The sequence below is a fragment of the Nycticebus coucang genome, chromosome 2 (assembly GCF_027406575.1).
Source record: "Nycticebus coucang isolate mNycCou1 chromosome 2, mNycCou1.pri, whole genome shotgun sequence".
Taxonomy (NCBI): Eukaryota; Metazoa; Chordata; class Mammalia; order Primates; family Lorisidae; genus Nycticebus; species Nycticebus coucang.
The window spans coordinates 73,983,495-74,006,822 of NC_069781.1; the positions used below are offsets into that span (position 1 = coordinate 73,983,495).

General features: G+C 40.1%; 1 protein-coding gene across 3 annotated transcripts in view; it reads right to left on the minus strand.

Annotated features, from left to right (window-relative positions):
• Positions 1–1,727: 1,727 nt before the first annotated feature.
• The window catches only part of RCL1 (RNA terminal phosphate cyclase like 1), a 105,360-nt gene continuing 83,759 nt past the window's right edge, over positions 1,728–23,328 (minus strand). The window contains exons 9-10 of one of the 3 annotated variants that reach the window (XM_053573598.1): positions 10,224–10,290; positions 1,728–2,719 (exon numbers count right to left, since the gene is read on the minus strand). In XM_053573598.1, the coding sequence (XP_053429573.1) occupies positions 2,558–2,719; positions 10,224–10,290 (229 nt within the window). In that variant the 3' untranslated portion in view covers positions 1,728–2,557. Of the gene's footprint in view, positions 2,720–8,262; positions 8,719–10,223; positions 10,291–23,328 lie in introns of those variants that run through there. The other 2 variants (XM_053573614.1, XM_053573625.1) reach the window with 2 other exon arrangements.

A 23,328-nucleotide genomic window follows, 5' to 3' on the forward strand; every position in this document is an offset into this window, starting at 1 on the left:
CACTAGCTCTGCAAGTCATAGTTTGTCAGTATTTGGGCAAAATCTCCAGGGAATACTTGGTCTATTTTTTGATCCTATTTGCTCCACAGCTACGCTCCTCTTATCTGCTCCAGTATGACAATTTTGTTTAAAAATATAATGACGACAGTCTCCTAAGTAAACCACCACATCCATCTCTTCACACATCCATCTCTTTATATTGCGCTAAGAAAACAAACGAAGAAACAAACAAAAACCCCACCTATTTCTTTTGGAGCAGGTACCAGATCAGACTTCCTAAGTAGAAATCAATGTGGTAGGCTGCCAAGCACTCTCTCTGGAAAGCACTGTAATGAACTCTTAATGCATTGATGATCTCTACAAAGATCCCTCCCTAGCAGAAAGGCAGAGATGAGTTCTTGGGAAGGAGAGATAAAATGCTGTCTTCACAAAAGCCACAGTCCACAAAAACTTGTATCTAAATACACCAGAATCCCAGAGGTTGGGGGGTGGGGTGAGACTTTATAAATGTAGATTCCTACAAATAGTTACATTAGGTAGATACTCTAATCTGATAGGTCTAGGATAGGGCTTAAGTCTGTTTTCGTTCTTTTTCTTTTTCTTTTTCTTTCTTTCCTTTTTTTTTTTTTTAGAGACAGGGTTTCATTCTGTTCCCCGAGCTGACATGGCATACATGTGGCATGATCATAGTTCATGGCAGGCTGAAACTACTGGGCTCAAATAATCCTCCTGTCTCAAGTTTCCAATTAGTTGGGACTACAGGTGAGTACCACCATGTCTGGCTAATTTGTTTGTAAAGACAGGGTCTTGCCATGTTGCCAGGCTGGTCTTGAACTCTTGGCCTCAAGCAATCCTCCCACCTCTGCCTCCCAAAGTTCTGGGATTATAGGTATGAGTCACTGTGCTCAGTCAAAATTCTGTATATTTTTAATGTTAATTTTAAAGATGGCAACCACACATAGAGAAAAATGTAAAAATCATACACATACAGTGTAAAAAGTTTTCACAAAGTAAACCACACCCAGAAAACTGATCAGACCAAGAAATAAAACAAACAAACAAAAAAAGCTAGCATCCAGAATCCCTTTCATGTTTTTTTTCTAGACTCTGCCTCTTCCCTCAAGGTTAGTCTATGTCTTGCCCTCTAGCAGTATAGACTGATTTTTGCCTTTATTTGAACTCCATATAAATGAAGATACATACTATGTATGTATTTCTATGTCTGGCTTTCTTTGTTAAACATTATGTTTGTGAAATTTATTTTGTCACTTTATTTGTGCTTTGTTCATTTTTATTGCTGTTCTGTTGATGGACATTTAGGTTGTAGTTAGGGTCTGTCCCCCATAGTGTTGCAATGACATTCTTGTACATGTCTTTTGGTGCACATATGCATGCATTTCTGTTAGGTATGCATCTAGGACTAAAATTACTGGGTAAAAGAAAAGGTACATGTTTAGCTTTAGTAGAGACTGTCAAATAGGTTTTCAACATGGTTTTATGAAATCTGACCATTTTTAAACTGCTTTCCTGTTGATTCCAATGTCAAGTTGGTAACTGCTGAACTAAAGTCCAAGCAATTTGAAAGCAGCCACCATGTTGTCTTCTTTCTCCTGTTCCCAATGGATTAAACAGTATCTTACACATCGTAAGAGATCAAGAAATACCTGTTGGATTAAGTTCCGATTAAATTTTCCACATATATTAATAAATGAGAAACAGAAAAAGCTCTCTTTATTTTCTGATTACCTTTTCTTGAAATTTTATTTTTTTATTGTTGGGGATTCATTGATCCCCACAGACCAGGTTACATTGATTGCTTTTGTTAGATGAGGACTGTCTTATACTTGTATCCCACCCCCAAAAGGTGTACCATACCCCTTGACCCCCTAACTCCTCCCTTTCTCAATTCTCCCCTTCCCCCACACTCCATTATGTGCTGGGACCTTAATTGTCCTCATATCAGAATTGAGTACATAGGATTCTTCTTTCTCCATTCTTGTGATGCTTTACTGAGAATAATGTATTCCACATCCATCCAAGTTAATACAAAGAATGTAAAGTCTCCATCTTTTTTAGTGGCTGAATAGTATTCCATGGTGTACATATACCACAACTTGTTAATCCATTCCTGGGTTGGTGGGCATTTAGGCTGTTTCCACATTTTGGCGATTGTAAATTGAGCTGCAATAAACAGTCTAGTGCAAGTGTCCCTGTGGTAAAAGGATTTTTTTTCTTCTGGGTAGATGCCCAGCAATGGGATTGCAGGATCAAATGGGAGGTCTAGTTTGAGTTCTTTGAGGGTTCTCCATACTTCCTTCCAAAAAGGTTGTATTAGTTTGTAGTCCCACCAGCAGTGTAAAAGTGTTCTCTTCTCTCCATATTCACGTCAGCATCTGCAATTTTGAGATTTTGTGATGTGGGCCATTCTCGCTGGGGTTAGATGGTATCTAAGGGTGGTTTTTATTTGCATTTCTCTAATAATTAGGGATGATGAGCATTTTTTCATATGTTTGTTAACCATTCGTCTGTCTTCTTTAGAGAAGTTTTTATTCATCTCTCATGCCCAGTGATCTAAGGGATTGTTGGTTCTTTTCACTTTTCTTGAAATTTTATAGAATAGTATCCCAAATGAGTTGAGATAGTAAAAAGGAGGCCAGTCAGTCATCTGTTCTCTCTTCATAGAGACCACCTCCCAAAGGTCGAATTCTCTCAGGTCCATCTAGAAAAAAATTCTATTAGAATTTTTTCTCCTGGCTTAATTATAACACACTCCAATGCAACTTAAGCCTTTAGTAAGCTTACTGAGTTTGAATACCATTTCAATAATTTTAACAAGGTCTAAAAGAAAACTGGAAGTTAACTCTCAGGGTGACCCCTTAGCACATTATTTCAAAGTATTTGTTCACTAATTTCTAGAGCAGTGGTTCTCAACCTTCCTTTTGTTGCTAGTAGCAACGAAAATAATTTTATAGTTGGGGGTCACCACAACATGAGAAACTGTATTAAAGGGTCGTGGCATTAGGAAGATCAAGGACTACTGTTCTAGAGAAAGAACACTCTGATTTTTGCCTCCATCCAGGAGACAAAACCTTCAGAGGTTTAGGTTAGTCCAAATTGTAAGTTGCAGAGTTGGCAATAACAGTAGTTGATGTAGGCAAGAGATCCCTAAACAGAAGAATGATTCTATACAGAAAGACTGAAAACGAGGACTAAATTTTTTCTTTCATGGGGAAAAGTGCATGTTCAAGACTAAAATACTAAAGGGAGATTAAAAATATATAGTATAATCATAATACTGTTTTTGAAATTTATCTACATACACACACTCACACTTATAAATAAGGAAAAAAAAAAAAACCTGAATGGGGACACAGAGTCTCACATACCTCAGTATGATAGGAAATTGTTTAAGCCTTTATGAAAGGCAAGTTCACAATAACTTTTGCATTGTAAATACACACGCTTTTTAACCCAGCAATTCCACTTCTGTGATTATCCTTACAGATATGTTAGCACATGAGCCCAACCACAAATGTACAAAGATGTTTATTACAACATTACTGAAAATACAGAAAATTGAAAACAATCTAAATGCTCATCAATAATGAAACTGTTAAAAGAAATTATGGTACATTATTCATATAATGGAAAACTATGCAGTGTGGTTTCTGTGGTAGGTAGTTTTCTATAGGTACTGACACAGACAATTGTTTATGATATACTGTTAAAGGAAAAAAGCAACTCACCGAGCAGTATTTGTGTAAACAAAGAAACTTCCTGTAGATGACTCTGTATACACAAACAAAGGAAATAAGCCCAGAAGGCAGTGTTGGTCATGGTTAGACCTGGGCAGAGCAGAGGGATAAAGGGCAAAGGGATGCATCAGTTTGCTAGGGCTGCTGTGACAAAGTATGCAGACTGGGTGGCTAAAACAAGAAAACTTTATTTTCTCAGTCTGGAGGCTAGAAGTCAAAGATGAAGGTGCCGGTTGCTTTGGTTTCTCCTTTTTATCTTGTTTTTTTTTTTGTTTGTTTGTTTTGTTTTGTTTTTGAGACAGAGTCTCATTTCATTACCCTTGGTAAAGGGCATGGCATCATAGCTTGCAGCAACCCAATTTGGGCTCAAATAATCCTCTTGCCTCAAGCCTCCCAAGTAGCTGAGACTATAGGCGCTCGCCACAGCACCCGGCTATTTTTAGAGACTGGGTCTTGCTCTTGCTCAGGCTGGTCTCGAACTCCTGAGCTCAAGCAATCCACCCTGCCTTGGCCTCCCAGAGTGCTAGGATTTCACTTCACGCCCAGCCTGCTTTGATTTCTTCTGAGGCCTCTCTCCTTGGCTTGCAGCTGGCGGTCTTCTTACTGTGTGTGCATATTATCCCTGGTGTCTGTGTGTACCCATAGTACTTTAACTTAATCTCCTCTTCAAAGGCCCTATCTCCAAATACTCACGTTCTGAGGTCTTAGAGGTCAGAACTCAAGTAATCCTCCTGTCTCAGCCTCCTAGCAGCTGGGACTATAGGAGCACATCACCACACCTGGCTTCAAGACTATTTTTTAATGAAATAAATGAATTTAACAGTTCTCCCTTCAAAAGCTTAGAAATCAGACATACTCAGGGAACCTTTGGAACTGACTAATGATCTTTAATTACTTATAATGCCAAATTATTTAGTGTTAAGCTATTTAAAATATGTGATCATTCAGAGATGGCATGTGATTCTTAGGGTATGAAAACCAACTTACCTTCTCTCAGTTTTATAGGTTACAGTATTAAAATGAATGATTTTAAGTTCATAGCCTTTTCAAGTAATTATTCAAATTAAAGATTTTTTTCAAATTAGTGTTAGGAAATACCTATGCAGTTAATTAATGCTGTGAACTTTTTCTTAATTTACTCAATTCCATTAAGTCTTAATCCCAACACCAATAATGATCATGTCATATATACTCATATACTTTTTTCCAAGAGATGTATATGGTGTACTCCTTAACCAACTAGTTCCCTTATATTTGCATTATGAAATCACCTGTACACAAATATGCAAAGAATAAGAAAACAAAAGCTTATGATTCTAATACTCACCTACTTTGCCTCAGGGTTTGGAACTCAGTTAATTTTTTTTTTTTTTTTTTTTTTTTTTGTGGTTTTTGGCCGGGGCTGGGTTTGAACCTGCCACCTCCGGCATATGGGACCGGCGCCCTACTCACTGAGCCACAAGCGCTGCCCAGGGTTTGGAACTCAGAAACATCCAGGATACTTGCTAGTTCCTGAGTTCAGCAATTTTGCCTTGGAGTCCACATGAGCAAACTAGTGTTAAGTGGTGGGTTTATCAGTCTCGCTCCCAGGACCGGCCTTGTATGGAGAAACACAAGATGTTCTGAACATCTACTAATAAGGAAAATGTTGCATATTCCCAATGTGGTTATCTGAAGGATAAGATAATGAAGTCTTCCAAAGTGGCATATTCTTTTTTTTTCCCCCCCCTTTTTTTCTTGGAAACTGACTTTAGTGCTGGAAAGAGTGGATTTCCCAGAGATAGAAATCAGTTTAAGTAATAAATACTGGAAATTTTGAAATTTTTCTTTTTGTGGTCAGTAATCCCAATTATTTTTCCTCCCATTGGGGAGCTACTCAAAATTCCTAATTGTTCATTTATCCACAGGAATCCAGCAGATTTGGAAATTGCATCTTCTTTACCATGCCAAATCTTGGAAATGACAGTAGTTTGCATTTACCAGGGCTTTTACAAATGAGCAGAGTTTTTTTTATGTTCATATTTTTAGTAGTCATAAGCCAAAACAAACACTTCGGAGAATGACTATGAATAGATGATTATTAAAGAGGAGTGAATGGCTTCCAATACTACACCATTGAATGTGACACTGCACAAACTCTTTGGTAATGATATTATATTCAAAAATATTTCCTTTTCATAGCATTTAAGCCAAAAATTGGCTTAAATTAGTAATTATCTAAACATCTATCTTTATACTCAACTCCATGCAAACCGGGAAGGTTAATTATATTTGTCTACCTGGTGGAAAAAGAGCGGGAAAGGCGGAATGCCCAACATTGCCAAGTCGCTGCTCCTGTTTGGATTCAATTCTTTCATTTTTTCAGATGAGGAATCTACACTCTTTTGTCCCCAGAGAGAAAGAAGCAGCCTCTTTGCCAGGTTCTTTGGCAGGATTACAGAGGTGCCTGGACTCACTGAGGTGGTTCCACGTGGGCGAAGGAGCAGCAAGAGTTTAAGGAGACAGAGGAAGAAAGAAGAGGCTGCTGGCAAGCAGTGGGGTGAGCCCCCTCTCACTAACACCAGGTCACCCTCCACAGCTGACATTGTATGTACAATAACACACCTAACTTTCCCAACACCCTTTTGCGGAAGAAATGGGAGGTTTACACAGTAAATGCTATTTTGTATCATCTCTCATTACATTTTCAGACTTTGCAGTCAAATTATTGGTATTCAAGTCTTAATTCAGTCACTTCTTGCCTTTGTTGGTTTAAATAAGATATTTAATTTCTTCATGACTCATTTTTGTTTTTCTTTTTTTTTTTTTTAGAGAGACAGAGTCTCACTCTACAGCCCTCGGTAGAGTGCCGTGGCCTCACACAGCTCACAGCAACCTCCAACTCCTGGGCCCAAGCGATTCTCTTGCCTCAGCCTCCCGAGCAGCTGGGACTACAGGCGCCCACCACAACGCCCGGCTATTTTTTGGTTGCAGTTTGGCCGGGGCCGGGTTTGAACCCGCCACCCTCAGTATATGGGGCCGGCGCCTTACCGACTGAGCCACAGGCGCCACCCACTCATTTTTGTTTTTCATAAAACAGTGATAATAATAGTCTGTTTCATAGGACTGATGTGAGAACAAAATGAGATGACACAAGTCCTGAGTACATGACCCACTATATAGTAATCCCTTGATAGTTGTTAGATGCTATTTGGTTTCTATCTCTCTTACTATGCCATAAAAGTTCTTTCTTTGCCTAAGATTACATAGTCATTCATACTTCCTTTTATGGTTTTATGTTATACATTTCAATCTTTTTTTTTTTTTTTTGTAGAGACAGAGTCTCGCTGTACCGCCCTCGGTAGAGTGCCGTGGCGTCACACGGCTCACAGCAACCTCTAACTCTTGGGCTTAAGCGATTCTCTTGCCTCAGCCTCCCGAGCAGCTGGGACTACAGGCGCCTGCCACAACGCCCGGCTATTTTTTGGTTGCAGTTTGGCCGGGGCTGGGTTTGAACCCGCCACCCTTGGCATATGGGGCTGGCGCCCTACTCACTGAGCCACAGGCGCCGCCCACATTTCAATCTTTTATCTATTTGGAATTTATTTGGGTATATGGGATAAAAGAAGGGATCTAACTTTTCTTTTTCCCCTAATGGTTTACAGGACATAATACTTTAAACAACAAAATTATGAAATGAAATGAAATAATGAAAAAAAAAATTTTTTTTTTTTTTTTTTTTTGAGACAGAGTCTCCCTTTGTTGCTCTCAACAGAGTCCCATGGCATCACAACTCACAGCAACCTCAAACTCTTGGGCTTAAGTAATTCTCCTGCTTCAGCCTCCTGAGTAGCTGAGCACAAGTGCCCCCCACAACGCCCTACTATGTTTTAGAGACAGGGTCTTGCTCTTGCTCAGGCTGGTCTCGAACCCCTGAGCTCAGGCAATCCACCCGCCTCGGCCTCCCAAGTGCTGGGATTAGAGGTGTGAGCCACTGCACCTAGCCAAAACAACAAAATTATATAATACACAATGCTTAGCAAGAGTGAGGACAGGGCAATTCTTTCATAATGAGACCAGTTCAACTTTATCTTTTTAAAAATAATTTCTACATAGGATGCTTTTTTTAAAAAGGCTATGAAATTATTAGATTTTCTTGGTTCATCTTGATTTCTATCAAAAATAATGAAAAATATCTTAACACAATAACTAAGAAAATGCCAGGAAGGCTATGTTAACCAGTGTAATGAAAATATGTCAAATTGTACATAAAACCAGTATATGGTACCCCATGATTGCATAATTGAATAAAAAAAAACAAATTTTATCTTCTCAAAATATTAGAGAATGGAGAATATTCCAAAAAGAATATTCTTCAGAAATAAAATGAGAAAAATAGTGAAATGCTGGTCATATGACCTACTCCTGTCTACTCTGGCAGGAAGGAGCTATAAATAATCTCTGTTTAGATATGTAAGGACAAAAGAACATAATGGGGATGGGGAGGAAATATATCACAAGGAAAATATTTGTATTTTATTTGCTTGTATATTTTTTATTTTATAAATTAATATAGTTTAACAAAAATATATAAAATAGAAGATAAATGAGAAAAGAACAAGACAATAAACCAAAAAACAAACAAACAAACAAAGAGTAGGCGCATAAATAGGAGGCAAGAATGAAGCTAATCTAAAAATATTTACCCAGGCCAGGCGAGGTGGCTCACACCTATAATCCTAACACTCTGGGAGGATCCTCCAAGGCAGGAGGATCACTTGAGCTGAAGAGTTCAAGACCAGCCTGAACAATGATGATACTCTGTCTCTACTAAGAATAGAAAAAAGTAGCTAGGCCTGATGGTAGGCACCTGTAGCCCCAGCTCCAGGGGAGGCAGGAGGATCACTTGAGCCTGGGAGTTTGAGGTTGCAGTGAGCTAGGCTGACACCATGGCATTCTAGCCCAGGCAACAGAGAGACCGTGTCTAAAAAAAGAAAAGAAAAGAAAAATAAATTACCACAGTTTTCTGTGTATTTCCTATAAGTGGGCCACAAAATTTATCTTTGAGCTTTCAACTGTCAATGAAGAGCCAAACATAATGTCAGTTACTATAAACAAAATATGAAGTATCTTTAAGAAAAAAACAAGACCATTTCTCAGAAGCTACTTTTGGAGAATACGTAGAGGTGAACACTATTGGTTATCTTCTCAGAATTCATTCTTCTCGTCATCCTTCCTAACAGAAGCTCAATTTTGTTCAGGTATCTCCCCTTCCTTGTATAGCATTTTTGATTGGATGAAGCTGGTTCCAAAGGCAGACAGATTAATATAAGCCAACCAGTGATAGGTGTAGGAATGAGCATATGACTTAGTTTCAGCCAATAAGACACAAGGAGATGGTTGCTGAAGACTTCTAGGCAAGTTTTCTTGGCTTTAAGAGAGACTAATGATGAGACATAGAAGCCAGTGGCCCCCATGGCAGGATATCCCACGCTTGGGTCTCAGGCCTCAAACCTACTTTGCTCCGCAGCCTGCTGGCTGGCCTCCAACAGGCTGCAGCCAAATGTGGCCTCTTCTTGTAAGTCTGGGTCTTTGGCTATAATTTCCAATCTGGGGTGGAGTATGGAAGAAACAACCCAAATCCTCCCCTGCATGCTTTCCTGAGTGAGGCATCTCATCCCCACCCTCTCCCAATTCAGCCAGAATCCATCTTCCCACTTTCCCACCCAGCCTCCACCCACTCCCTCCCTCTGCCAGCCAACCACTGGGGCAGCACCTGCCCCGAAGGATTGAAGTGTTGTGGTGACAGCTGCAACCAGGGGAACAATTCTTCTTGGGCTGCTTGAGGTCATTATGAAGCCCTCCTTGGGCCTAACTCCCACAGAGCCCTCCAATCCCCCCAGCCTGAAGGATATGCTGGAGTTCAGAGGGGCATTGACAACCCAGCTATCTGGGATGCCCCCCATCTGGAATCTTGCCTCCAGTAGTCTCTCTGCAGCATCTTTGGAGTAAGCCAGAGACTTCTGGGACCCAGTGGAATGCCCTACCCACCCTGCCATGGCTCAGTCATCCTGGGATTTAACTTCTTACTTTTCCTGCCCCCATCCCACCCAGCTGCCTCTCTTGTCCCAAGGGCTGGGCTGGAGTGATAGTATCTGTCCCCACCCAACCCACCTTAGAGGCTGCTGGGAGGAAAATGGCAGCAGCTGGGGGTCCCCAACTGTGGAAGGGGCTATGCTGAAGTAGTAAAATCCCCATTTCTGGAGGTATGCATATCTCTAGTGCCAGCTCTGAGATATTTTGGAGGCATCTCTTTGCCCACAGGAGATGGGACTAGATGAATTCTGAGCCACTGTCCAACTCTACCTGAACAGAGAAGACCCCACTATACCCCCCCCAACACATGCACAAAATACTTGTACTCACAAAATTTTAGCTGACTGTGAAAAAAACACAAAGAACGACCATGGAGAAGCAATTTTTTCTGACCTGAAGTCTGTGAAAAAAAGCTGCAGTTGCTCCTGGCATCCATCTCAAAACCATGAGGGAATCCAGCCTAAGGACAAACCCAACATAAGAAGGGAAGAGTCAGGTGGCGCCTGTGGCTCAAGGAGTAGGGTGTCGGCCCCATATACTAGAGGTGGCGGGTTCAAACCTAGCCCCGGCCAAAAACCAAAAAAAAAAAAAGAAAAGAAGAAGGGAAGAGTCAAGGCAATCAAAGAGAATGGATTGAAAGCCCTGATCACACTGTACCTGAAGTTGACCCTAATGGGCATCTATCCATAGGCACCTCTTTGTTTACCAGTTTGTTTCCAGTGTCTGATATTTGCGATCCAAATCATGCTGCTGCATCCATACTCAAGTGAAAAAGCAAAGTCTCCTTTCCTCCAAACTAATTATCTCAGTCAAGCTAACACCCCGTCTCCTATCCATTCACCAACAGCACAAACATCTCTTGAATATATACCCTGTACTGGCTTACTGTGCTAAGTTCTGTGAATGCTATGCAATGGTGATGTGATAAGTGCTGTGACAGAGCACTTCATACCACAAGAAGGTGATCTGATTGACAGTGGGAGGCAGGAAACCTTCCTAGGAAGATCCATTTAAATTGCAACATAAAAAGAATGAGGAAGCATTTGCCAGACATAGTGGTGCTGAAATTAGTTCAGCAGAGCTGGAGCTGAGATAATGAAGTGGAGAACAGGATAAAGTGAAACTGAGAAAGACAGCTGCTTCCTAAGCCACACCAAGGATTTGGAGCTTTAGCCTAACAGCAATAGGATGAAATAATTTTAAGCATGGATGAAATAACATATGTGAATTTTCAAAAGATTATTCAGGAAAGGGGCTACAGTGGATGATGGCAGCCACATCCTTGGCTTATGAAGTGGCCAATGTGACAGGTGATGATGATGGTTGGACTAGATTGGTAGGTGTGGTGAAGTGCAGGAAAAATGTGTAGGAACTGTAATCTACAACATTTGGGGATAATTCAGATGTGAAGAATGAAGAAAAGAAAGCAGTGAAGAACAAGTGCCAGGTCTGTGACTTCTGTAACTGGGTAAAAGCTGGTGCTGTTTTCTGAAACAAATAGCAATAGCCTAAGAGGAGCCTTAAGGGGAGTAAACAATGATAACAAATTTATCTTGGGGTTTGCTAATTTTTTCCAACATTTTTTAACAAAAATGTTCAAGCACACAGAAAAGTTCAAAGAACAGTGCAATTTACATCTATATGCCCAAAATGTAGATCCCACAACTAACATTTTGTTATATTTTCAATATCACGTTATATACATCAATCTATCTTACTTAAAGTCGTATCAGTCTATAGTATCAATCTATCTTACTTAAAGTTGACACATTTCAAAGTAATTTGCAGTACATTTCACCCTTAAACATACCAGGATGCATGTCCTCAACTGGATTTAACTATTTGTCTGTGGTATTTTTTTGAAATAAAATTTATATACATTGAAATGCACCTATCTTAAGTGAACAATTCAATGAGTTTTGACAAATGCATACACCTCTATAACCAAAACTCTTATAGTAATAGAGAACATTTATATAAATCACATGACTGTTGTTACTTGGTATGTCCACTCAGCTCTGTCTTGACCTTAATATTATCATTACGATATGTATTAAATATTCATTTATTAATAGGCTCAGAGTCATTTTTTTGTTTAACATTTCAAAGACATCATTGTTCTCCACAGTTTCTAAGGAGATGTTTGCAATCACTTTTTCCATATATCTAATGTGGTGTTTTCCTCTGGATGCTTTTAATATTTATTGTTAGTTTTCAAAAGTTTGACTGTGTTGTGCCTACACATGGTTCTCTTTGTATTTAGCCCAGTTGGGGTTGTCCTTGAATCTGTAAATCATATGAACTTTAAATACTCCCATACTTTAGAAAATCTGGGGAAATTTTGGCCATTTATTTCTTTAAATAAATTTTATGTCCCATTTTCTCTTTACTCTCCAGGAACTCTAATTACATGTTTATTAGGCCTTCTGTTGTTGTTACAGAGGTTCCTGTAACTATACTCATGTAAAAAATCATTTTCCTTCCTTTGCTTCAAATTGAATAATTTTGATAGCTTCATCTTCAAGTTCACTAAGTCTTTTGCCATCTTTACTCTGTTATTATGATCTCTAGTACATTTTTATTTAAGATACTGGGGTTTTTTTTTTTGTTTTTGTTTTTGTTTTTTTTTTGAGACAAAGTCTCACTCTGTTGCCCTGGGTAGAGTGCCATGGCATCATAAGCTCACAGCAACCTCAAACTCTTGGGCTCAAGTAAATCCTCTTGCCTCAGCCTCCCAAGTATCTGGGACTATAGGCATCTGCCACAGTGCCTGGCTATGTTTTCAGAGACAGGATCTCACACTTGCTCAGGCTGGTCTTGAACTCCTGAGCTCAGGCAATCCATCCTCCTCAGCCTCCCAGAGTGCTAGGATTTCAGGCATGGTAGCCACTGCACCTCACAAAGATACTATATTTTTTTAGGTCTAGAATTTTCATTTTGTTCTATTTTATAATTTGTGCTTTTATCCTGATAGTTTCTACATTTTATGATAAGCACATTTTCCTTTACCTCCATGAGTTGTTATAATACTTATAAAATCTTTATCTGCTAAAATCTTTATCTTTAAAATCTTTACTACTAACAATGTCTGAGTCATCTTAAGGTTGGTCTACACTGATTCCCTTTTTCCTTGAGTATGAAATCACATTTCCAAATTATTTGTATGCTTAGAAAATTTGGATTCTATGTAGACATTGTGAATAATACATTGTAATGTCTCTTGATTCTGTTATATTTTTCTGAAGAGTTTTGATTTTTCTGTTCATTTGTTTGATCAGGCAATTAATTTGGCTGAACTCAGTGTCTAAATTCTGCTTCTCTTGTAGTAGACAGCAGCTGAAATCTAGTGATGAAAGAGTTGAATGAATTAGCATATAAACCATACATAAAATGCCCATGGAGTAGATAAGATCTCTGAAGAATGAAATGAGAAGAGAGTATATTAGTTTGCTGAGGCTGTCATAACAAAGTACAACAGACTGGTGGCTTAAATAGGAGAAATTTATTTTCTCAGAATTCTGGAGACTAGAAGTCCAAGGTCAAAGTGTCAGCAGAGTTGTTTGTTTGTTTGTTTGTTTTCTGAGGACTCTGTCTTTGGCCATCTTCTCATTGTGTCCTCATGTAGTTTTCCTTCTGTACCCATCTGTGTCCACATTTTCTCATTGTAAAAAGATACCAGTGTTGTATTAGATTAGGGCTGATCACCTAATTATGTTATTTTAACTTAATTCGTTTTTTAAAGACCCTATCTCTAAATACAGTTCACATTCCTAAGTACAATTCAGCCTATAACAGAGGACATAAATAGAAGCCAAAGAAATGCCAGCATATTGGGTCAAGAACTGGAATAAAAATCAACAAAAGAGGGCGGCACCTGTGGCTCAAGGAGTAGGGTGCTGGCCCCATATACCAGACGTGGTGGGTTCAAACCCAGCCCCAGCCAAAAACTGCAAAACAACAACAAATCAGCAAAAGAAACAAAAAAAAATTTGTCATAAAGGTAGGAAGCTACTTGGGAGAGTTCATTATAGATGCCAACAAAGAGTTTCCAAGAGGGCACAGTAAAGAGCATCAAATTCTACTGTGGGGTTCAATACCACAAGGAAGTTTAGTGAAAGGCATATCACTGACAACCTTGGTGAGAACTATTGCAGTGCTATCATGGGAGTGAAAGTCTGGTGAGAGTAGATTGAAGAGAGTAAGAGAGGGAAATAGAGTCATTTTACTTCTCTGTGGTTAGAAACTGAGAGGCGTGAGTAGAAAAGATATCAGGCTTCACCACAACACGTACTGCAGATTGCATCATTCAGTCCTCACTTCAACAACCTTTTACGTTTTTTTCTGTGCTATATTCATTAATTCATTGAATGACTATTATGTGCCAGATACTGTTTCAAGATACTGTTCATGATATATATGTGAACAAAACAAATGTCTGTGCTCTCATGGAACTCAAATTCTTGTGGAAAAAGACAGACTGTAAGTAGTAAACATAATAATAAGTATATTTTAATTATACATAAGTAATAAACTATAAAATTATATACTTACTGTGAAAAAAGAGGATGTGAACGGGGTAGAGAAAATGGGAATTCTCCTATGTACTCAATTTTGATATGAGGACAATTAATGACAATTAAGGTTATGGGGGGGGAAGCAGAAAGAGGGAAGGAGGGAGGGGGGTGGGGCCTTGGTGTGTGTCACACTTTATGGGGGCAAGACATGATTGCAAAAGGGACTTTACCTAACAACTGCAATCAGTGTAACCTGGCTTATTGTACCCTCAATGAATCCCCAACAATAAAAAAAAAAAAAAGAAATTAAAAAAAAAAAAAAGAAAATGGGAATTCTAGTAAATGGGGAGGGAAGGAAGTTGCTGTACTAAATATCAAATAATGGGGATAAAATTAATAAAAATATGTAAGATTTTTACACCTAGAACTACCAAACTGAAAAAAAACTTGAAAGATTAAATACATGGAGACATGTATCATGTTTATGGAAAACTTATAGTAAAGCATCCATCCTCCCTAAATTTTTCAACAGATTCCATGCAACCACCATCATAATCCTGGCAGGCTTATTTTGGCAGAAATTGACCATGTAATTTTAAAATTTATATGTAAATTAAAAATCCTGGAATAGGCCCAGCACGGTGGCTTACGCCTATAATCCTAGCACTCTGGGAGGCAGAGGTGGATGGATTGCCTTAGCTGACAGGTTCTCTCACAGAGAACAGCCAGAGGCAGAGTGAGACCTGGCCTCTAAAAAGCGTTGTGGAGGGTAGTCCCAGCTACTTGGGACGCTGAGGCAAGAGAATCGCTTGAGCCCAGGAGTTTGAGGTTGTTGTGAGCTATGACACTCTACAGAGGATGACAAAGTGAGACTCCATCTCAAAAAAAAAATCTTGGAATAGCCAAAATGTTTCCTTTCTTAAAGGAGGTGTAACAAAAAAACAAAGTTGAAGGGCTTCAGCTACTAAATGTTATGGCTTACTATAAAGGACAACAGCAACTGAGATTTGTATACCTGCTCCCAACACACCAAGGCATCTTTTATACAGTGAGAGGACCTCAAATGGGTGATCTAAGTTAAATCAAATCCCTCCCAAAGATACAAATTGACTAAATACATCTTAATGTTAACACTTTATAATGCTGTCTATAGTAGAGAACACAGCAAAACCAATAAGTTCATGATTTAAGAAGAAAATCATTGGCCTACTGTAGATTGATATTCAATTCTGTTTATCTTAACCCAATATTTCTTAAAGTGGTAATGATGTTTCATGAACAGGAAGGAAGAAAAGGAGAAAAGGAAGGAGCAAGGAAAGAAGAAAGATAAATCTTGGCCAAATAAGTTTGCGGATGGCCGAGTTTATGATGTTATTACAAACTTTATGATTTTATTGTTGCAAGTCTTCCCAGAACCCTCAATATATTAATGTTCACCATAATTCTCCACAATGCCAAACAGTAGTTTTTTTTTTGTTTGAAACCCCTTTTAAAATAACTAGTGTTCCATAGAATAACATCCTTTGAGAAATGCTATCTCAGACTAATGGAAAAATGCTGCAAATATAAATTTATTATTTTTTTCTGACTTAAGAGGAAAAAGCTAATCTTCAAGCTTATTGAGGAAAAAATCTTGTATTTTAAGTGATATGAAGCATCAAGGTTTTATCAAAAGAACATAGGATTAGGAACCAGGAGATGTGTTCTCTTCCAACTAGCTGTGTGACCTTGGGTGAGTATCACTTTAATCTCTTCTCATCCAATTTCCTTCCCACAGCTGCAAAAGTAGATATCCCCTGGCCAGAGTTCTTTGTGGTGGCCAAATATAAAATGCATTTGAGTATCACAGAATCAAAGAGTATACAATGTTAGAATGGAAATCCCCAGACTGTCCCATTAGAAATTTCCTCCAATTTTTCCCAATTCTTGCTCAGTGAGTACTCACCATATTTTTGCACTGGGCTTGGTTCCAGTGACCCCAAAGGCAAAGTGAGAGCAAAGGTGCGCATTTACTGGGGCAAAGCCTTCAGGATGGTCAAATCAGCAAAGTCAATGAAGAAGCACCCACTCTATAGGCCTCCCCACCTATGGCTGCGTTTACAGGTGTCCCCTCCTCAACCAGGCCTAAAAGGGTAGTTGGGGGGTGGGGGGAAGAAACAGGGAGGGACGTTTAAAGAACCCAAAGTTATAAAATTCCAAAATAGACTCTTTGCCTACTTGCCTTTGCAATAAAGGCTCATTCTCTGTCTATGGAGAATGTATCCTGCTCTGTAAGCTCTTTTACTCTGTAAGCCTACCTTTCTCTTCCTCAATAAACTTTGTTTCATCCTTTAAAAACATTCAAAATAATTTAGATGATTTATCCTTGGGGGTGGAATCAGAAAGAGAGGTTACAAAAGTTGGTGAGAGTACTTAACCCAAAATACCTTCCACTGTACTTCTTTTCATTTTATCTTGAATGATATACAGTGAATTCCACGACATAGAAATTCATTTAATCTAAACTGATTTGGAAAAAAATGAAAATATCTCTTCTAGGAACTTTTAAAGAGTTATCAAACATCCATTCGTAGTGTGAGTTTGCTTAATCGGGCCACTTTCATGTTAATACTTGAGGTTATTTGTACTCAGGAAATAGAAGCCGTGATTGGCAAATAGGGGAAGGAGATGCCTGGAGAGTGGGGAGAGTTTGCCTCAATGAGAGGTGGGCTGTGACAGTGAACGGGTGCAGAGAGGCACGCATACAGTACAGAGAAGTGCAAAAGTGGAAGTGTAAAACAAGATGTTAACAACAAAGTATCCAACTCCAAAAAGCTCCTAAGGCCTATCCTAGTTCTTCTTTTTCCTTCCTCTCTTACCTTATAAAGGTCTCCTGCTCAAGGCCACCAGGAAAACTGGGACCAGGATTAGGCAACATCATGAGTGACCTTGGTTTTCAAGAGCTAGGCCAACAAGCTAAAAAACACTTGTCATTGTGATGGCCAAATGTATTCCAAATTCCAAAGTACTTCTTCTTTTTTTTTTTTTTGTAGAGACAGAGTCTCACTTTATGGCCCTCGGTAGAGTGCCGTGGCCTCACACGGCTCACAGCAACCTCCAACTCCTGGGCTTAAGGCGATTCTCTTGCCTCAGCCTCCAGAGTAGCACCCGCCACAACGCCCGGCTATTTTTTGGTTGCAGTTTGGCCGGTGCCGGGTTTGAAACCGCCACCCTCGGTATATGGGGCCCGCACCTTACTGACTGAGCCACAGGCGCCACCCTCCAAAGTACTTCTTTACATGAGAAATGTGGGGTTACAACCTGTTCCTGAACAGGGAGTTTCCCATAATATCTAGCCAATAAATATTCACGGAACACCTATCAGGCGCTGAAGCTCCAATAGAGCATAAGAGGCCCACTAGACATATCTGCCAGCCATTTCTAGCCATCTACCTAAACATTCCACACTGCTCAGACGACCTGCACTTGAAGAAACCCCTTGAGTGCTGTGGGGGCCCCAAAGATGACTAAGTATAACACAGACCCTTGCCTCAAAGAGTATCTCCTTTGACTTCTAGCTCCATTGAAAAAATTTTAAGTCCTCTAATTATTAATTCCCTGGCTCTCTCTACCTCTGCCCCCTCCAGCCTCCATTGCCTCTGAAATGCAAATTTCTCTGCTATGGTAAATTATTACATTAATGGCTCCAAATGAATCATGCACCCAGTGAATCATGCTATTCCCTAGGGCAGTCACTGCCCACATTGAATTTGAGCTTGGCCATGTGACTTGTTATGGCCAGTGGGGCATTAGCAAATATGATGCATGCAGAGGCTGGGTCAGTGTTTGTGCTTTGCAGTTGTCTCTCCTGCATACTGCCTTTGCCATGAAGGGTCTAGACTGCTTGAGGATGAAAGACTATATGGGAAGAGGTCCCACTGCCCCAGCCTCCAGTGGGCCTGCTTGCCGAACACAACCATGTGAGAGAGACCAGCAGAAAAACCATTCAGCTTGGGTCACAGAACAATAAGAAATAATTGTTGCTGAAGCCAAAGTCTGTCTGTTTTGTTATGCAACAAAGCATAACTGAAACGTGCACCTTATTTTTAAGACTCTCCTTCTTAGATCTGCTGTGCAAGTGGGAAAAGCACAGCCTCTTGAATCCACCTCTGGCGTTCATGGTAGTTAGTGGCTTTGGACAATTTACTTAACCTTTCAAAGCTTCAGTTCTCTGTACTAGAGCTGTGTTTCTCTAAGTGTGGTCCACCTACATCAGAATTACTGAGGTGTTTATTTTAAAAAATGCAGACTTAATCAGCTATTGTTATAATAGCCCAAAACCGTGAACAATATAAACGTCCATTTACTGGTAAGAAGATATGATATGTTCATATCATATAAAGGAATACGACTCAGCATTACGAAAGGACTGAACTATTGATACATGTGTAATAACAACATAGTTGTTATGTTATTACTATTTGAGACAATCAAATAGTCTCAGATACTATTTAGAGTGAAAAAAGTAAGAATACCAAAGAAGACTTTGTATGGTTCTATTTATTTGAAATCTTAGAACAGGCAGTACTGACTTGTGAGTATCAGGCAAAACAAATTGGTGGGATCAGAACAGTGATTGCCTCTGAGCAGGAAACAGGGATGACTGGCTGGAAAGAGACACAGGGGACTTGCTGGCAAGATGGGATTGTTCTTATCTTGAGTGGGCTCTGGGTTACCTGAGTGCATGTATTTACAGAGCTCATCAAACTATTGGCTTAAAAAACTGTGCATTTTTATATGAAAATTATATGCCAATTTAAAAAAGAGATTGCAGAAAACATACAGATTTGGGCCTGCCTATGTGCTGAATACTTACATTGGCTCTTGCCTACTATTTCATCTTCTGTGTAGAGGTTAGAAAGCTGAGAATACATTGTCAGGTCCCCTTGCAGCCACCCTTCTGGGTGTGAATTGGTCCTGCCAGTTAGATGTGTTCATGTACAATTTGGAAAGTGTAAAGAAAGCAACACTACTTTGCCATCTTTTGATAGAGCTTCAGGCCAACGAATGGGCTCTGGCAAAATGTGAGCCACTCTCTGTGACAATAGTGACAGCCTAATAGAAAAGCGTGACAATGACAGAGGTTTCCTTATTCTATTTTCCCATAGCTCTCTGTACTTTTCCCTTAGAACCATTTCCTAATTGTACTTAAATAATTGGTAATTATTCCATACTTCTCCCCCCACACTAGATGTAAGTTAAATGAGGGCAAGACTTGGGTGTCTTGATCATTATTGTATCTCTGCTGCCTAGCTCAGTACCTGGCACACAGTAGGTGCTCAATTAATATTGATGACTACAGAGATGACTTCATGCCCTTACCATCTTTGCTCAGTATGGTGTCTCCTTGGGAAAGCAGTAACAGTTGTGATCTTGCGAAGATGCGGTCAGGTCAATCAGCCTGTTTAATCCGCAGGCTGATGATATTCAAAGTAATAAAAAAGGTCCTAGAAGTTGGCATGGGCAGTGGCAGGGTCCAGGGACCTAGGACAGCTAGGCTGAGAGATCTGGTTCAGGTGCAGTTTTTATCCTAGCCTCAGAGCAAGAAGAGAATGTGGTGCTATTTGTGCTCAGCTTTCTTGTCTGCCCCTGTGGGTACCCTGTCACAGTACTGGCCACCCTCACCTCAGGAGGCTACTGATACAAGGATCACATGAGACATCAACTACTGCTATGGTCTCAACACTTACATAAAAAGAAAAATCCGAGTCTCAGGGCCACCCCTGAACTCCTTATGTCAAAGAGAAGGTAAAAGCCTCAGGTACCTGTAAAGAGCTGGCCCCACAGATCATTCATTAAGGAAATTCCTTGCTAACCTCCCACAAGCAAAGAAATGCAAATTGTACCTATATCTAGTCCCTAAAACTAAAACCTGTCTGATTCCACTCTAAAAATGAATTACAAGTTTATCTTATAGGTCACAGAACCAGAAAGAAGACAGAATTAGACATTTTTCCACCTACTCAGGGATGTCTACATAATGGACACCTCCTTCACTCCTTATTCTGCAAACAATTTCCTGCAAACAAGAATATAACTACTTTGCCTTATCAGCCCCAACACTACCCCCCTTTTCCTTCTCTCTGTATGTCTTTAAAATGCCAAAGGTTCCAACTTCCCCTTCAGAAAAGACAGCCACAGCTTGTCTTGAGGTTCACGTTTTTTGCAGGCACATCATCAAAATCAGCTTAACAAACCTCCATTGATCGAGATTTTAGCTTTGGTCACTTACTTGAATTGACTTGTTTCCACGCCCCCCCCCCCCACCAAATAAAAACATATGTTGAAACCTAATCCCCAATGTGATGGCATTAAGAGATGGGTCCTTTGGAAGGTGATTAAGTCATAAATAAGATTGGTGTCTTTACAAAAAAGAGACTTATGCCTCTTGCACATTGTGGGAACACAGCAAGAAGATGCCATCTATGAACTCGGAAGGGGGCCCTTACCAGGCACCAGATCGGCTGGTGCCTTGATCTTGGACTTCCCAGTCTCTGGACTGTGAGAAATAAATGTCTGTTGTTTATAAGCCACCCAGTTTATGGTATCTTGGTTTATAGCCATATGACAAACTAAGACGGATGCTAAGAGGTTTGGAAAAAATTAATCAGTTTGTAGTTGAACTACGAGTTTGTTGGGTACTTTGTTTGTAGTTCCAGAAACTTGGGAACACTTGCGCCCAGGAGTTCAAGGCCAGTCTGGGCAGCTTAGCAAGACCTTGTCACATACACATACAAAAAATCAATTTATTACCAAATTATGCACATAGAAAGAACAGAGCCAGGAGGTCTGAATAAACTGTGCTTTTTGTGCGATTGTGCCTCTCAAAGGTTTTTCATTTATAAGGATATAGAAGCAGGTCTGTCCACCACCTACAGTTTTTTTGGCCCCCAAGCAAAATAGCCCCTTATCTCAACTTAGAACACACAGAAAATTCCCTTAGCCTTTCTAAAGCTGTTTAGGCAGTACAGTCTCCTGTGGAAACAACCATCACTGTCTCCCTGCAAATTCTACACTCCCTTGCTCTGGAGCCAGAGGAATTGAGTAAGGTTCTTGCTTCCGGTTAGACCCTGTCACCATGACAACCATTTACTGAGCATGCCTGAGCTTTTGGTTGGTCTCTGCGCAGGTGCAAAGAAGAATGAGGCCCAGTACTGACTTCAAAGAACCAATCATTGGGCAGCACGTTCACTGCCCTAAACAGCCAGGCTCAGTGCCTGCAGGACCGGTTCCAAAGAGTTCATGCGAGGATTTTAAAGGGCAGTGCATTTAGCCCCGAGCCTGGCAGGTGGCAGCTGCTCCAAAATGTTTGCCATCATCATCATTATTGAGGCTAAAAATTTTGGAAACTCTCCCCTAAAAATTGCTTCTGAAAAAAGCTTCATCTCAGCAGCTGTTCCTAATCCCCCTAGAGAACTGAAACTGTGAAGGTAAAGGCTCTCTTTTTCTTGTTACTCTCTTATTCATCCTTTTTGGTTTTTCTGACAAACATTCACCAAGTACTTATCACATGCGAGGAACCACGCTAAACATGGGATATTATTACACAGTCCCTAGAGCTCTTGTAATGCAGGTGGAGACACTTTGTAGAACAAATTACACAAAAATTTCACACACTTAATGATTTAATGACAAAAGAACGGGAAAGAACACAAGTCCTATAAAAACACAAAACTAGGAACTGACCTAGTTTGGAGGTCAGGAGAGTTTCCCTGAGCACATCATAGCTGAACTGAGCTTTGAAAGATGGGTGGGAATCAACCAATCCCAGGTAGGGAAATGAGAGGTGGAAAGTCCCCTCCAGGAAGAGGGAGCAGCAGGAGCAAAGACTGCCAAGAAGTAGGGCAGGTTTCCTGTTGCTGGTGGGGGGGTGTGCATGTGGTTATGTTGTTTGTTTCCACTTTTCTTCATAGGCAAGAGCCATGGATTTATTAAGCCTAAACATGGAGTTATAGAAGGAACTGGAATGAAATTCTGAGACCTGGGCACTAGTCGTAGCTGGGTCATTATCTGGCACCTGTGTGATAAGTATGAGAACTTAAGTCAGTCTTTAGTTCTGTAATTTACATTTATTCATATGCAAAATTAGAGTTCTTAGGATGAAATTATCTTTAGAATGATTCTAGAAACCTCTATACTTCTGGAAGACTAACCAACATATGTTGGATATTTACTGGATCCTCCTTTGGGAATGCCATGTTTCTGGTGTGTGGCCCCCACCCCCCTGAACACAATTGATTTGGGGGTGGGAATCTGACTCAAGCCTGGCCAATCAGATTTTCTTCCCTCAGAATTTACATTAGGCTGGTCCCTTGAATGGAGAAGATAAGAAATGGGAGACTGTAGAGAAACCACTTTCTTCCCAATGGGCAGAATAAGCAGCAGAGAAAGATTTCAGAGAGAAGCAGCTGCATATGGGCAAAAAGCAGCAGCCAGGTTCAAGTCCCTTTCTAAGGCCCAGCTTGTATTTCTTCTCTTGTACTCCATGAGACACTCCTGTACCTTTAAAACAAAGTCTCCTCTTTAAGCTAACTTTCTATATAGTGAATTATAGTAGTCACGCTGTTTGTGATGTGTTCCTTCTAATGATGTGTTCCTCCTCTCCTGAGCTCAAGTGATCCTCCTGTCTCAGCCTACTGAGTAGCTGGGACTACAGGCGCACACCAACATGCCCAACTAACTTAAAAGACATTCTTTTTTGTAGATCTAAGGATTTCACTGTGTTGCCCAGGGTGGTCTTGAATACCCCATTTCAACGGGGCCTGCTGTGACCCCCCCAAAGTGTGGGAATTAGAAGCATGAGCCACCACTCCTTGTCCAAAATTTTAACTAATACAACATATACAGTTATAGTATTTTATGAAGTCTTGCAGTTCAGACAGTTTTGCCTGTGGAATTTACAAGACCACTGTTGTATTTTTGTTTTATTTTGACACTCAGTACAA